At 37.8% G+C, this 15,792-nt stretch overlaps 2 protein-coding genes across 5 annotated transcripts; one reads left to right on the top strand and one right to left on the bottom strand.

The window, feature by feature from the left end:
- Window positions 1-6,644: 6,644 nt before the first annotated feature.
- GPHR (golgi pH regulator) lies at window positions 6,645-9,665 on the top strand. Of its 3 annotated transcripts, none has more exons than XM_025304495.1 (9): window positions 6,645-6,700; window positions 6,923-7,137; window positions 7,693-7,856; window positions 7,912-8,018; window positions 8,128-8,538; window positions 8,622-8,803; window positions 8,886-9,071; window positions 9,265-9,330; window positions 9,438-9,665. In XM_025304495.1, exons 2-9 carry the CDS (start codon window positions 7,090-7,092, stop codon window positions 9,636-9,638), a joined length of 1,365 nt encoding a protein of 454 aa, XP_025160280.1. In that variant the 5' UTR covers window positions 6,645-6,700; window positions 6,923-7,089; the 3' UTR covers window positions 9,639-9,665. The 3 variants fall into 3 exon arrangements, with proteins under 3 accessions (XP_025160280.1, XP_011139456.1, XP_011139457.1); XM_011141154.3 differs by having other exon boundaries at window positions 6,923-7,131; window positions 9,438-9,638; XM_011141155.3 differs by lacking the exon at window positions 6,645-6,700 and having other exon boundaries at window positions 6,999-7,457.
- A 523-nt stretch (window positions 9,666-10,188) lies between these two features.
- GCS2alpha (glucosidase 2 subunit alpha) lies at window positions 10,189-14,136 on the bottom strand. 2 transcript variants are annotated; one of them, XM_011141152.2, is made up of 7 exons: window positions 14,049-14,136; window positions 13,395-13,490; window positions 12,899-13,309; window positions 12,487-12,813; window positions 12,155-12,404; window positions 10,503-12,060; window positions 10,189-10,411 (listed from the first exon to the last, which is right to left on the bottom strand). In XM_011141152.2, exons 1-7 carry the CDS (start codon window positions 14,063-14,065, stop codon window positions 10,299-10,301), a joined length of 2,772 nt encoding a protein of 923 aa, XP_011139454.1. In that variant the 5' UTR covers window positions 14,066-14,136; the 3' UTR covers window positions 10,189-10,298. The 2 variants fall into 2 exon arrangements, with proteins under 2 accessions (XP_011139454.1, XP_011139455.1); XM_011141153.3 differs by lacking the exon at window positions 14,049-14,136 and adding an exon at window positions 13,613-14,042.
- Between the last annotated feature and the right edge of the window lie 1,656 nt (window positions 14,137-15,792).

Raw genomic sequence — 15,792 nt, 5'->3', positions numbered from 1 at the left:
TACTGGGAGTTGAGAGTCGTTCATGTAGTCCATAATGTAGGGTTTTGAAAGGGCTTTAATTTGGTACCTGTCCGAAGCCTGTATCTCTAACCGTTTAGGAGATATCGAAGTTTAAAGTTTTCCAACCTTTCTCCGTCGATATCTCCGCTTCTACTGGGAGTAGAGAGTCGTCCATGTAGTCCAAAATGTAGGGTTTTGAAAGGGCTTTAATTTGGTACCTGTCCGAAGCCTGTATCTCTAACCGTTTAGGAGATATCGAAGGTTAAATTTTTCCAACCTTTCTCCGTCGATATCCAGCCTTCATCCGTCGATATCTCTGCTTCTACTGGGAGTAGAGAGTCGTCCATGTAGTCCAAATGTAGGGTTTTGAAAGCGCTTTAATTTGATACCTTTCCGAAGCCTGTATCTCTAACCGTTTAGGAGATATCGAAGGTTAAAGTTATCCAACCTTTCTCCGTCGATATCCAGCCTTCATCCGTCGATATCTCCGCTTCTACTGGGAGTAGAGAGTCGTCCATGTAGTCCAAAATGTAGGGTTTTGAAAGGGCTTTAATTTGGTACCTGCCCGAAGCCTGTATCTCTAACCGTTTAGGAGATATCGAAGTTTAAAGTTTTCCAACCTTTCTCCGACGATATCTCCGCTTCTACTGGGAGTACAGAGTCGTCCATGTAGTCCAAAATGTAGAGTTTTGAAAGGGCTTTAATTTGGTACCTGTCCGAAGCCTGTATCTCTAACCGTTTAGGAGATATCGAAGGTTAAAGTTTTCCAACCTTTCTCCGTCGATATTCAGCCTTCATCCGTCGATATCTCCGCTTCTACTGGGAGTAGAGAGTCGTCCATGTAGTCCAAAATGTAGTGTTTTGAAAGTGCTTTAATTTGGTACCTGTCCGAAGCCTGTATCTCTAACTGGTTAGGAGATATCGAAGATTAAAATTTTCCAACCTTTCTCCGTTGATATCTCCGCTTCTACTGGTAGTAGAGAGTCGCCATTTACGGCATAATGTAGGATTTTGGGAGGATTTTAATTTGGTGGCAGAACCAGGCCTGTATCTCTAACCGTTTCGGAGATATCGAAGGTTAAAGTTTTCCAACCTTTCTCCGTCGATATCCAGCCTTCATCCGTCGATATCTCCGCTTCTACTGGGAGTTGAGTGTCGTTCATGTAGTCCATAATGTAGGGTTTTGAAAGGGCTTTAATTTGGTACCTGTCCGAAGCCTGTATCTCTAACCGTTTAGGAGATATCGAAGTTTAAAGTTTTCCAACCTTTCTCCGTCGATATCTCCGCTTCTACTGGGAGTAGAGAGTCGTCCATGTAGTCCAAAATGTAGGGTTTTGAAAGGGCTTTAATTTGGTACCTGTCCGAAGCCTGTATCTCTAACCGTTTAGGAGATATCGAAGGTTAAATTTTTCCAACCTTTCTCCGTCGATATCCAGCCTTCATCCGTCGATATCTCTGCTTCTACTGGGAGTAGAGAGTCGTCCATGTAGTCCAAAATGTAGGGTTTTGAAAGCGCTTTAATTTGATACCTTTCCGAAGCCTGTATCTCTAACCGTTTAGGAGATATCGAAGGTTAAAGTTATCCAACCTTTCTCCGTCGATATCCAGCCTTCATCCGTCGATATCTCCGCTTCTACTGGGAGTAGAGAGTCGTCCATGTAGTCCAAAATGTAGGGTTTTGAAAGGGCTTTAATTTGGTACCTGCCCGAAGCCTGTATCTCTAACCGTTTAGGAGATATCGAAGTTTAAAGTTTTCCAACCTTTCTCCGACGATATCTCCGCTTCTACTGGGAGTACAGAGTCGTCCATGTAGTCCAAAATGTAGAGTTTTGAAAGGGCTTTAATTTGGTACCTGTCCGAAGCCTGTATCTCTAACCGTTTAGGAGATATCGAAGGTTAAAGTTTTCCAACCTTTCTCCGTCGATATTCAGCCTTCATCCGTCGATATCTCCGCTTCTACTGGGAGTAGAGAGTCGTCCATGTAGTCCATAATGTAGTGTTTTGAAAGTGCTTTAATTTGGTACCTGTCCGAAGCCTGTATCTCTAACTGGTTAGGAGATATCGAAGATTAAAATTTTCCAACCTTTCTCCGTTGATATCTCCGCTTCTACTGGTAGTAGAGAGTCGCCATTTACGGCATAATGTAGGATTTTGGGAGGATTTTAATTTGGTGGCAGAACCAGGCCTGTATCTCTAACCGTTTCGGAGATATCGAATGTTAAAGTTTTCCTGCCTTTCTCCGTCGATATCCAGCCTTCCTCCGTCGATATCTCCGCTTCTACTGGGAGTAGAGAGTCGTCCATGTAGTCGAAAATGTAGGGTTTTGAGAGGACTTTAATTTGGTGCCAGAACCAGGCCTGTAGCTCTAACCGTTTAGGAGATTTCGAAGGTTAAAATTTTCCAACCTTTCTCCGTTGATATCTCCGCTTCTACTGGGAGTAGAGAGTCGTCGATGTAGTCGAAAATGTAGGGTTTTGAGAGGACTTTAATTTGGTGCCAGAACCAGGCCTGTATCTCTAACTGTTTAGGAGATATCGAAGGTTAAAGTTTTCCAACCTTTCTCCGTTGATATCTCTGCTTCTATTGGGAGTAGATAGTCGTAATTTACGGTAAAATGTAGGGTTTTGAGAGGACTATATTTTGTTGCAAGAAACAGGCCTGTATCTCTAGCCGTTTAGGAGATATCGAAGGTTAATGTTTTCCAACTTGTACCTTTGATATCTCCACTTCTACTGGGAATTGAGAGTGGAAATTTATGGTAAGAGTAGAGTTGGTATTGGACTACATTGTGACAAGTTCGCTTTCCTGTATCTTGAACCGTTTAGGAGATATAGTAAGTTAATATGTTTAACTTATGATATTAATATCTCCGTTTCTACTGTGAATTGAAAGTCGAGCTTTATGGTCAAAGTAGGGTTGATGTAGAACTATATTGCAAAAGGGTCCTGTATCTTGAGACCTTTAGGAGATATCGAAGGTTAAATATGCTATCGATGAGGTTCGCTTATAACTTCCATTTATCTCAAGAGCGCTTCTCGGGAACATTCCGTTCGAAAGGTTTGTCCGCGATAAAAAGTTTCTTACGATCTGTGGCCGCTGTTGTTTAAAGTTAAATGGCAGCAACAGTATTGTTATTGGTCAACCCTGAGACCGGCTGCTAACATCCATTTGTGACGTGTGCCGCGCCTTTGCGATTACCGATAAATTCAGTTTTCTTTATTGGTCGCGCGATTTCAAATGGTCATAATATATGGCGAGAATACATGGCAATATATGGGAATAATATATGGTAATAATATACGGCAACAATATATGGCAACAATATGTGGCAACAATATATGGCAACAATATGTGGCAACAATATATGGCAATAATATAGAACAATAATTCGTGGAATATATTTTTCGTTACAAGAGTCAATGCAAATTTGCGGCATGCACAATGTAATAATAAAAGTAATAATAAAGTAATAATAAAAGTTCTTTCTGCGAGCTTTGAGTCAGACACTCACCAATGGTGATATTGATGATGTCCTGTTGCATCCAACCAGATCCACCAATGTCCGCCCATGTCCGCTGCCGCTCTCCATGTCGCGCAACATCCATCTTGCAGCTCGTCCCACGGATGCAGATCGCTTCACTTTCATCACACTTCCGCGACGCGGTCGATACGTGGTATTAGAACGGCGATATTTACATCAATTAACGAACGTTTTACTCGCCATCGGTGGAAACTTTTTGCGCGCTGCGAAACGGACTCTATAAACTCGATCGGCGAGGAGTAAGAACCGTATGAAAATTTATTGACTCGTCCAACGGATTTTTACGGTGCTTTTCGCGATTGCGTCTGAAAAGTCGCGAAAATGTGGGATATTATCGATATCTACGAGTGAAATATTCGCGACGCGAATGCACGCGAGGAAAGATTAGACAATCAGAAACCGGTCCCCCTTAGGGAGCGCAAAGAGAGAGGAGCGGGGCAAAGTTTTCACGCATTATAGCTCTGTCACGACGAAGCTTACGTTCGCGATACTTTGGCGAAATGAGAATTTAAGTTTTCTTTGTTAGCAACGCGAGTAAAAACGCGTATATTGACAACCACGGTCGCGATATTCAAAGGTACGCGAGCGAGGATACCTCAAGCTCGGCGTGCGCTGGCGCAATTTCTACGCGCATTATACGCTACTCGAGACAATAGGGATTGTGATGAATGGACAATATTGCTAAATAATTCTACAGCCTGTTTTGCAAATAAAAGAAAAGTAGCTAACGATATCGGTATTTAGGTATGAATATATTTTATACGGACAATTGAATATTGTCAAATAATTAAATCGTTAAGTAATTCTGCGGCCCGCTTGAAAAATAAAAATAAAGCAGCTGATGTCGGTGTCGCGTTTGTACATATGAATATTCTCTTATTCAGATGACTGAACATCAAAAGAGAATCATTCAGTATTTTAAATCTTGTAATGCAGGCTATCGATCAAGTAATCCCCTGATTGTTTCGAGCAATGTATTTTATTCAACGTCACAAATACACACATGCAAGTATCTATTTGCAATTCGCATTGACTCGAACGATATTTTTTAGTCCCACATCCGTCATGCAGAATTTTGTTTCTCTTTTCATTTTGACTCACCGAAACGACTTGCAGTCAGAGCCGACCACGTTCCGCTTCAACTCTGTAACAAAAAATTCACATTTGCTCATCAGATTTGACCAACGAGTGCGGGCGAGTAAAAGAGTAGTTTACCCTCTGTGATCGTAATTCAAGTCGAGCCGGAAATTATATCCCAGCTCTAGATCGCCAAAGGTCAAACAGAGGACTATAGTAAAGTTGTAAACTTACCTTCAAGCCGACTCTGCTTGGCCCGAACCGGATCCTCCGGTGCGGCATCCGCGTCCACCGGATTGCTGTTGCTTTCCGTAACAACTGAAACAGAAAAATAATTTTCCCGGTTGATAACCTGCGGTAGAGAGAGAATATCTTTGATCAGGATCAATCGAAAATACGGATATATTTTGATATGGAATTTTTATCTTTATATTTTTGTTCCAACATTGAAAATTTTAATGGGACTTGAAGCTTTCAAGAGAGCTGATGAGAGAGATGATAAGAGCAAGTTACAAAGGCAAAGATCGTAAAGAGTTGAACACAGATGTGTAGGAAACTTGTAAAGTTTACCTTCCGGCCGACCCTGCTCTACCCGAACCGGATCCTCCGGTGCGGCATCCGCGTCCGCCGGACTTGCTTCCCGCAACGTCTGGAACAAAAATTTAGCGTTCTTGGTTGGTAAGCTGCGGTAGAGAAAAAATGGTTGGTCGGGATGAGTGGAGAATATTCGCTACGATTTTTTTTCTTTATTGACATTGAATGTCTAGATAGGAGCTCTTGAAAGAGCTGACGAAAGAAAATGACAATAAGAAGCGGAGAACAGTTGTGTGCTCTCGAAAATATTCTTTTACGGATGGACATTTAAATTCAGATCCCGTAACAAGAGTAAACAAACTTGAAAGAAGCGCTGACCGAAAACAAAAAAGGTCGCAGTCTAAGAAGCGATATGACGTTGAATATTCTACACAAGACCGGTATACTCACACAATTGGGAATTATTCAGAATGTTTGATCGAGAACATGATGAATTAGAAATCCGCGTTCATGGACCGTTATCCGTCTCTGTCTGGATCAATATCTTTTGTATACAACAACGCAATAAATAGATAGACAGACAGAGATTGACGAGAATAATTGCAGATTCATAAAGTTGTGATTACTAGTCGGATGATGACGGATTGTGAATGCCGAGCGCGAAATTTCGACTTCTTATTCCCGGAAAATTCGTCAAACGTACGCTCTCGTTATCGGAGACCTCCCGCGTAATAAATGATTCCACATACCTGGAAACGTGACGTATCGCTGCCGGCGTTCTGCTTCCCAACTGCTGAAGTCCTCCGGATTTCACTCGCTCACGCTTCTAATGCCGATACTCGCGATTCGACCGTGCAATTAATGAATGCGATGCCGACGCGATGCCGATTGAGTATCTCGAGGACCGACGAGATATATTTCTTTTAATTAAACGAGACGGAAGTGACGAGCGCGTCGCGCACGGCTGCTGTTGATGAGAATGAGGTCGAATACACGAGGTGCGCGAGTATTATAATACGAAGAGCAAAAAGTATCGTCGCTCGCGAGCCGATCAACACAATCGGCGCAATTTAAACATTACGGACCTCGGCGGCGGTTGAAGCAAGAGAGACTTGCCCTTGAGCGTCTCTCAGTAAGAAATAGACCAACCACAATCGATTATTGTAATATATATTATAATATTATTATATTATAATATTATTTTATTATTATTATTATTATTATTATTATTATTATTATTATTATATTATTATATTATAATATTATTATAATATTATTATTCTTGCAGCCATTGTAGATGGGCCTTTACTGTTCACGCTTTCTTCTTACTGCTTACGGCCATTGTAGACCACGCTTTACATGGGAGAACGGTCAACTAGAATGCGTTCCGTTTCAAGCATATGTGCGCATTTATCTATAGTTTATGTCACATATACTATAAAAAATGCACGCATATGCGCGAAACGGAACACACCCTAGCAGTCTATAATTATATAGTCAAAGGTGTCGGTTGAAAGGCCGGTGTGGCCGCTCTCAGGTTTTTCTCTGGTACAAATTAAAATTACAGTTGATTACAACTACAAAATTTCAATTGATAAAATATTTATTAAATCATTTCATTATCATCACGTTTATCAAAGTTATCCTCGGTTGAGTTTTTGGTCTATTTTAAAATTATCTTTTAATTTTTATTTATAGGATATAACTCATAAAATTAATTTATTTATTTCAAATCAATTATTTAAATGCATTTATATCTTTATCTGTTAGAAAAAATAAATTTAGGATCAAATACGATGTCAAACGCATGGTAAACTCTGTACGCTCCACATGTATGTATTTGATGACGTAGCTGCTGCGGCCGCTTGCATTCTGTCAAATACGAATTATCCTGCTGGAGACTTCGCGATGCGAAGTGAAAATCGCGATAGCCGAAGATGGGTTTCTTGGAGGATACTTTTGTGATTCTCGTAACACAGGTGGAAGTTCGTTTCCACTACAAAAATCAGTTTTATTTCTGAGACCGGTTTAGGTTATGAAGAGAATATATGATGCTGTTATTACACAATGTATTACGAAAAAGAAGAAATAGTTTATTTTATTACTGACAATATTTGGTGGCTCAATATAAAACTTGGCATTAACAAATTTCTCGTTTATATATTCTAGAAGGTTTATATATTCTAAAAGGTTGATTGTTGAATCCTTGTAACAATGACTTCTTGTAAATTTTTAATGTGTATGAATATCTCTCTCTGACATGTGATATGTCATTGTCAAAGAAACTGATGATGATTTATGAAGTGTATGTATTTGGATATACTGCAATAAATTTCATAAAGGAAGTCCTGCAATTTATTTTACAAAAATGTTGAATCTAGCTCTCAATCTCATAATTGTATCTTATAATTTATTTCTGAAGAAAAATCATCTAATACACAGACAAAACCTTTTCTAGAAGAATAATGATAGAAAGAAGTTAGAATAAAATCAGAGATTGAAGAATAATGAAGGTTCTTATTTATTCTTTCATATTTCAGGTAATTTTCTTCTTAGGAGGATGGGTGTTCTTTGTAAAGAAACTATTCAGAGATTATGAAGTTCATCATAGGCTAGTGCAATTAATTTTCTCAACAACCTTTTCATTGTCGTGTACCATGTTTGAATTAATTATTTTTGAGATAGCAGGTGTACTCGACTCAAGGTAAGATATAGAATCTCAATGTATCTCTCATAATATAACACTCTGCTTATTTTAGTTCTAGATATTTCCATTGGAATGCTGGCCTTTATATGCTTCTGTTTATGGTGATAGTACTGATCCCATTTTACATAGCATATTTTATTATCAGCAATATCAGATTTGGTAATGTATTCCTGAGTATTTTTTACATGATATAATCTCTACACTCTCCTATTGCTCATCTTTTTTATTGAAGAACTGAAACATAATGAATCTATTCTGATCTGTGCAGTAAGACTGAATCTAATACGGCCACTGACAGTTGTCATATACCTTTTCTATCTTTATCTGTTCTGGAAAGTGGGCGATCCTTTCCCTATATTAAGCCCCAAGAAAGGATTACTGTCCATAGAACAAGGTGTTAGTCGAATAGGAGTTATTGGTGTAACAGTGATGGCTCTTCTCTCGGGTTTTGGTGCTGTAAATTATCCGTACACTTCTATGGCTTATTTCATGCGTCCAGTTTCCTATGCGGATGTACAATCGATAGAGAGACGACTGCTGCAGACCATGGACATGATCATCGCGAAAAAGAAAAGAATTGCTTTAGCCAAGAAAGGTGAAGCCGATGGACAAACTGAAGCTCGATCTCGACTTTGGGGAATGTTGAATCCACTGAGTGGTACAAAGGGAAATCAAGAAAGTAAATATCCTGCTATGTTTTAACGCAATCTGCGAGTACGTTTCATCCCAAAGACAGTAATTTATATATATGTTGTCTCATAGCTATCAGACAGTTGCAAATCGAAGTTGCCGCTTTGGAAGAATTGTCCCGACAATTGTTTTTGGAAGCGCACGATATACAAAATGCGAGAGAACGCCTGGAGTGGGCTGCCACGTGGCAAGGAAAATACTTCAATTTTTTGGGGTACTTTTTCTCTCTATACTGCACTTGGAAAATATTTATTGTGAGTGAAAAATTAGTCAAAGACTCGGTTAAAATTTCCTTTTTATCAAATGACATAAATAATCTTTATATCGTACTTACAGTCCACAATCAACATAGTATTTGATCGAGTTGGTAAAAAAGACCCTGTAACTAGAGGAATTGAAATTGCAGTACATTGGATCGGTTTTAATATTGACGTTACGTTCTGGTCACAGCACATCTCTTTCTATCTCGTCGGTTGTATTGTCGTAACATCTATACGCGGATTGTTGTTAACTTTAACAAAAGTATGTAAAATCCGAAGCATATTTATAAATTGTTTTTTCTTAAACTTAAATAAAATGTTTTATATATATACTATTTTTACATAAATCTACTACTTATGTTTGATAAAATAATTAATTGTTATTAATGTATTTTTTATCACATTATTAATCTTAACAAAAACAATCGCTGTAATTTTACTGTTTTCTTTTTCAGTTTTTCTATGCTATATCTAGCAGCAAATCTTCAAATATTATTGTACTTATACTTGCTCAAATAATGGTGAGAACAATGTATTTTTGCAATTATAAATCATATAGACATAATTCTAATGGAATTTATCAGCATTTGAAATTTTCTACATTGTTACTTTCGTATCATGTTTCTAGGGAATGTATTTTGTGTCTTCTGTACTTCTGATGCGCATGAACATGCCGGCGGAATATCGAATCATAATAACGCAAGTCTTAGGAGAACTGCAGTTTAATTTTTATCATAGATGGTTTGATGTTATTTTTTTGGTATCAGCGTTATCGTCGATAGTGTTTTTATATTTAGCTCATAAGCATGCCCCAACGGAACGCGTATAATGAAATAAAGATATCTATCGAAAACAATTACATATATTTTATTATATTTAAGTCTGACAATTGTTTGTTGAATAAATGGTTAAAATAATGAAATATTTTGGCAAGGACATAATAGGAGATTATAAATTTCGATATTTATTTCACGGCCAAATGTGTTTTATTTGGATACATATGATTTTATAATAAATTTAGAGAAATGTATATTTCTAAATTAAATACATAAATGTGTATATGCTCTCAATGTAAAGTAATATTTTGGTTGTAATCAATTATATATAATAGTATGAATTATATATCAATAATGATATATATATCATATCAATTATAATATACCGGAAATATTATATACTTTGTTCTTAATTTTTTATTATAAAAAACAAAGTTGTAAATTACAAAGGACAGTACTTGTATAAACATTCCCGAGCTTCACAATATTATGCTGTTTAATTGCACATCTGATAAATGCTGCAAGCAAATTTTTTACCTTGCGAAAAGAGATAACAATCATTTCACTCTCATAGTAGCTAAATTTTGTGTTCCTATTTGTTCTAATAGACATAATAATCCGGATCACAGCTGAAATATGTATAGTATGTATAATAAAAAAGAGTGGCATTATCAAGTATGATTACTGAATCGATTATGAATGAAATCATAATCCTAACGCAATAATTCAATAGTCCATTCTTCGCCCATATTTACAGCTGGTTTACGTATCGTTAATACATTGTTATTTGGATTATACTTAGTCTCCAGAGTTACTTTTCCCATACCTATAAGAAAATTGTATATATTATTAATTAATAAAAGTGCATATCTTTATAGAGGAGATTGATGTATCGTATATACGATGTGATGACTTACTGTGAGATTCCAGCTGGGCAGACTTGATTCCTTGAGGTGGATTGGCTATATCTATTCTTTCCAACCAGCTTAGTGTCTCGTATGAAGCTAATTTATCTATTAGGGTCGAAGTTATCTTATTGCCAGTCAAATTTAGTCTTAGGTACAAATATTTTCCATGACGATATTCAAAACTGGCTTCATCATCGATATATAGATTTCCACTAGCTCTGCCATTATTATCGGCGATTACTATTAGCGTGTAAGGATCATTCTTCATAGGGACCGTACTACGTCGTATCCTCATCTTTCGTGGAACAATAGAACCACTCTTTTGGAATACAGGAACCTTGTGGATCGTTACCGGCATATTGACGTATCCTGCTTGTTGGTAAGGTTGCATCGTATCGATATCGTACCACGCCAACTTGCTCTCTCCTGGGAAGTAAATAGACACTTCCGTGGCACCTGACTGGAATACCGGACGTACAAGTATAGAATCACCGAGCAGTAAATGATCATCAATGGTGAAGGTTTCCGCTTCGGATGGATAGTGAACCCATAGAGGACGTATAACGGGTGAACCGTTGATTTCGTGTTCTCTGAAGAGAGTGTACCAGAATGGGAGATAGGAATACCGCAGTCTGAGTGCCTCGCGAACTACCTGCGTGGTCTCCTCGTTAAATGTCCATGGTTCTCGTCTCTTTGTTTCTATGTGAGAATGCTGACGGAGGAAAGGCAGCCACACTGCCGCTTGATACCACCTGATGAATAATTCGGAGTCTGGATTCTTGAAGAAACCAGCGACGTCGGCACCGCAGAATGATATTCCTGATATAGCGACCGACAGACACATAGGATAACTCGCACGGAGATGGTTCCAATCAGCCGTGTTGTCGCCAGTCCACATTGCCGCGTAGCGTTGAGACCCAGCGAAGAAAGATCTCGTTAGGACGAAGGGTCTCAAGGTACCTCCTGACCGACGGAATAGAGCTTCGTATGTTGCCCGAATGTACATATGTCCATTTATATTGTGGACATCTCTGTGTTCCCAACCTCCGTAATGAACGAGATCCTTTAATGCTGTTATTTCGGGCCCGTTGAATACACTCGGTTCATTCATATCATTCCAAATGTAAACATCGTTGGTGGTACCATGGAATTTATCTAAACTGTATAAGCCGACGTAATATTCAAAGACCTTTGGGTCGAAGAAGTCTAAATACGACGAGGATCCGGGCCAGCACCAACCCTCGTAATCTTTACCGTCTCGATTCTTAATATAATAACCCAAGCTGGTGGCGTCATTGTGTAAAAAGTAATTGCTATCACGTTTAATATGAGGATCAATAATGACTATTAGTTTTCTTCCTTTGGCAGTAAGATTGCGTATCATATCAAGAGGATTTGGAAATTTGCGTGAATCCCATGTAAAATATTTCTTACTGTCGGTGTATTCGATATCAAGCCACATAACTTCCATAGGTATGTCGTGTGTATCAAAACTTTCGGCAATTGTTGCAACATCGTCTTGATCGTTATAATTCCAACGAGATTGATGATATCCCAGAGTAAACATCTAATATACATATAAAGGAAACGATAAGTCTTAATTGGTAAACATCTCATACTTTGAAAAATTTTACACTTTGTTACATTTATATTTCACATACCTGTGGCAAAGGAGCTGTACCAGTCAAAATTGTGTACTGCCTAAACACATCTAATGGCTTTGGACCTAACATAAAGAATACATCGATAACTCCAGATTCAGACATGAAATGAGCATCCACTTGGGACTTTTTACTAGATCCAGATACGAGATTAACGATGCTTTCTACAACGTTATTGTCTGCACTTAATAAAATATCTATCCAAGTTTCAGCTGTGTTATGCCAGAAAACACCCGAAGTTCTTTCCTTCCTGAAATGTCATACCAATATATTATGTGCAAATATGCTTTCCTAATTCCTAGAGAGTTTGTTAGTTTGTTCAGCGATATTACCCATGAGCATAAAGAACCGGAACAGCGCCGTACAAAGCCATACGTTCATTTGTTTCATACTCGAATACATCTAAATTATACAGTCTGTATGGATCAGTAGATTTGGTTGACCGTAATGCTAATGAATCAGCATGTTCTGGCACACCGTATGCGTATTCCGATCCAGGAAAACTGAAATCCATGGCAACAGCCTCTGGCCCAAATGGTTTGGCATCATGATGTTCCTTGAAATTTTCTTCCCAAGCACCAGGATCATTATCAGCACCATCACCAGGAAACGTGCTATTATTTATCTCCACAGCTTCAGCATTTTCACTTTGTTCTGGTCTGTGTAATAACATATGAATGATTGATAAGTTTATATCTCACGAAATTTCAAGTAAAACAATAATTATCCTCCAGCGGTATATACCTTACTGGTTTAGTACGCAAATGCTCAAATCTCATAAGGCCGCGAGCATTTGCTGATATTGCTAAAACACCTTGAGAGTATAAGTCTACCTTAAATGGATTAATGTATAAAATGGCTTTATTTTCACCCTTTGTTACTGTTATACTCTCAGCAGTCTTTTCCACAGAATCCAATTTTACTGTTTGCGGCTGGTCATAAAGTGCATATTCATTTTCATATCTAGGATGTAGCGGGTGTTTCTCATTAACATGTAACCTAAATGTATTATCCTTCAGTGAGATAAGTTTCACCACATAGAAGATATTTGTATCCTTATTATATAATTCTATGGTGATCATAAATTCATTCTGTATAAGAGTTTCTGGTAAAAGTTGATATGGTGTCTTTCCAGGTTCCTGCTTTCTGCAACGTCTAGAAGGTAAGAGAAAGAAAACAATAATTATATCTATGTTTCCCAAGAATAACAACAAAGCCTACAAATACAATTGATACTTACCGACAAAAACTGCTCTGATCGCATCTTTTAAAGTTGTCTCGGTTGACTGCGTCGACAATAAATGGAGAACAAAGTAATACTAAAAATAGAGCCAACCTGAAAAATTCATAATCATTGAAGGTAAATCGAACTTTTTGCTGGGTATATGATAGAGTACATTCCACATAAAATATCAATTATAATAATATGCAAATGTGATGTTCATCAGTGGGCATTACATTGTATTTTCTTCTTGTTTTACTTCCGGCTTGGTAGCGGTCTAAAGCGGTCTAAAGCGGTCTGCCGCAAACTGCGACCGCAACGGACTATAAAAACGTAGCAATAATCGTTTATAAAACTGTAAAATTCCACTGTAACGTACGGTGGTCAGTATCGTATTCGTTCAGCGACAGATTAGATTAGATTCGCGACCAACTGCGCGGCGTGTTCATTGATAAAAATATTTATATCATAAATAATATACCGCGGGGGGGACACGTCATCGCGGGATCAAACACGGTGCGACTGACGATCGAGATTTATTTATGCTGAAAGACCGGCGAATTCGTCATGTCCGCTGAGACCGACATGAATGGGCGACGTCCCGGACGTGCGCGATAAATCCGTATCTTCCTCGTTTGTGAAGGTTAAAAAGTCAAAAATAATCAAACTCACCGCACGTACGAAGCCATGTTGAGAAGTCGAGTACTGCGATATCACCTTCCCGCTAACCAGCTTGATTTCGTGCACGATTGATTTTATAGGTGGCGGTACCAGGCTCATTATTGTGGAGGCACACTGCAGCAACTTCATGAAAGTCGCCACGTAGTTCGATCAAGATTCACCAGTGCGCTACTGATGTGACACTCCAAATGAAAACAATTGTATCAAAATAAGAGACATTTACGATATTGTAAGTTGTTTCAAGACATTATTTCTCATTTACGTCGCCGAAATAAGCAAGAAAATTATTCTAATTGCATTGCCCGTTTCTTAATAAATATAACTTTCCCCACGTCACAACTGCCTTGAAGTTGGCCACACATTTTCAAACAAGTCTATTTGAAAATATTCGTTCGACTTGCATTGCATTCAGTGCAAATGGATGTGGCGAGCCGTTACGGTCTGTCACGTCGCATCGGTTGATTATATGTGTATTTAAAGTTTCGTTTTGCGCGTTTCGACACAGCATGTGTGAGAATTTATGAATCTCTGGTGGCATTTGGATCTTCAAAAGTTTCAGACAGGTAATTATCATTGTTTCTCGCATGTTGAACATACGAGGCCTGTGTTATCCCAGACAGCACCGGACGTGAATCCAATGGATGTACGTTTCACGTCCAATTTATGTCCGTATGTCCACGTCCGTGGACATAAATTGGACGTAACAAGGATGTCCTTATTGGACATCGGACCTGTAGGACGATGTACGTCCATCGGACGTCCTATGTCCGAAGTTGTGACAAACGTACGTCCTATGGACGTCTTTTGTAAAAAAAAAATGGACATATAACGGACGTCCTTGTGGACATCCGTGTGTTGTCTGGATATGCAGCGCAATATAACTCATATATATGTTTTTGGGACAGGAAATCCACGGCTTTTGGTACTCGAGATTCTATCGCTACTACGTCGATGTGATTTTTCGGTGAGTTTACTATAGATTTTTACATGACGCGGAATCGTTACGAATTTGCATCGAGAGATTTATCGGTTTGATATTTCTGTTTCAATATCACTGAAATATATATAACATGTTTGTCCTTATCGCGCATGTCCGCCATTACACGTTAAATATTTTTATATATCAATATACATACCTTTATTTATACATAAGATTCACTTTTATTTATACATAAATTATAAATTTGACAAGATTACTTTATAAGTCATTAGTGATATCAAATATACACATGTGATGTTTGCTTTTTTAGCACAAGAATTATACAATATTCATATATCTAGGGCATAATATATAACACGTAATAGCGAACATGTTAAAAGGCACACACACAATGATCATAATGGTAGAGTTTATACGAATATTGGAAGAAATATCTTCCTATAATTTATATATACATTCTCATTTTCATCTCTCAGACAATTAAATTAGTTAAAGTAGTTGCCATCTGTCTAAAAAAATTGAAAAATTTTTATTGCACTACATTATGTTAAATAAATTTAAATATTAAATTTAAAATATAATCAGATATAAATTTAACTTTGATTTTTAAACGATATTAGAATAAGTAATTTATTTTGATCAAACCTTATGTAGTGGTTTCATTGCTTTCTTAACTTTGCCTAAAAAAGTGAGGTGTTTATTTTTTCATTAATGAAATCAATAGAAGTATAGAAGTATTTTTAAAACTCAATCGCATCACATATATATATATATATATATATATATATAATGGAT

The sequence above is a fragment of the Harpegnathos saltator genome, unplaced genomic scaffold (assembly GCF_003227715.2).
Source record: "Harpegnathos saltator strain DR-91 unplaced genomic scaffold, Hsal_v8.6 scaffold612, whole genome shotgun sequence".
Taxonomy (NCBI): domain Eukaryota; kingdom Metazoa; phylum Arthropoda; class Insecta; order Hymenoptera; family Formicidae; genus Harpegnathos; species Harpegnathos saltator.
Note: the sequence above shows the minus strand (reverse complement) of the source record. Positions and strands in the feature narration are given on the sequence as shown.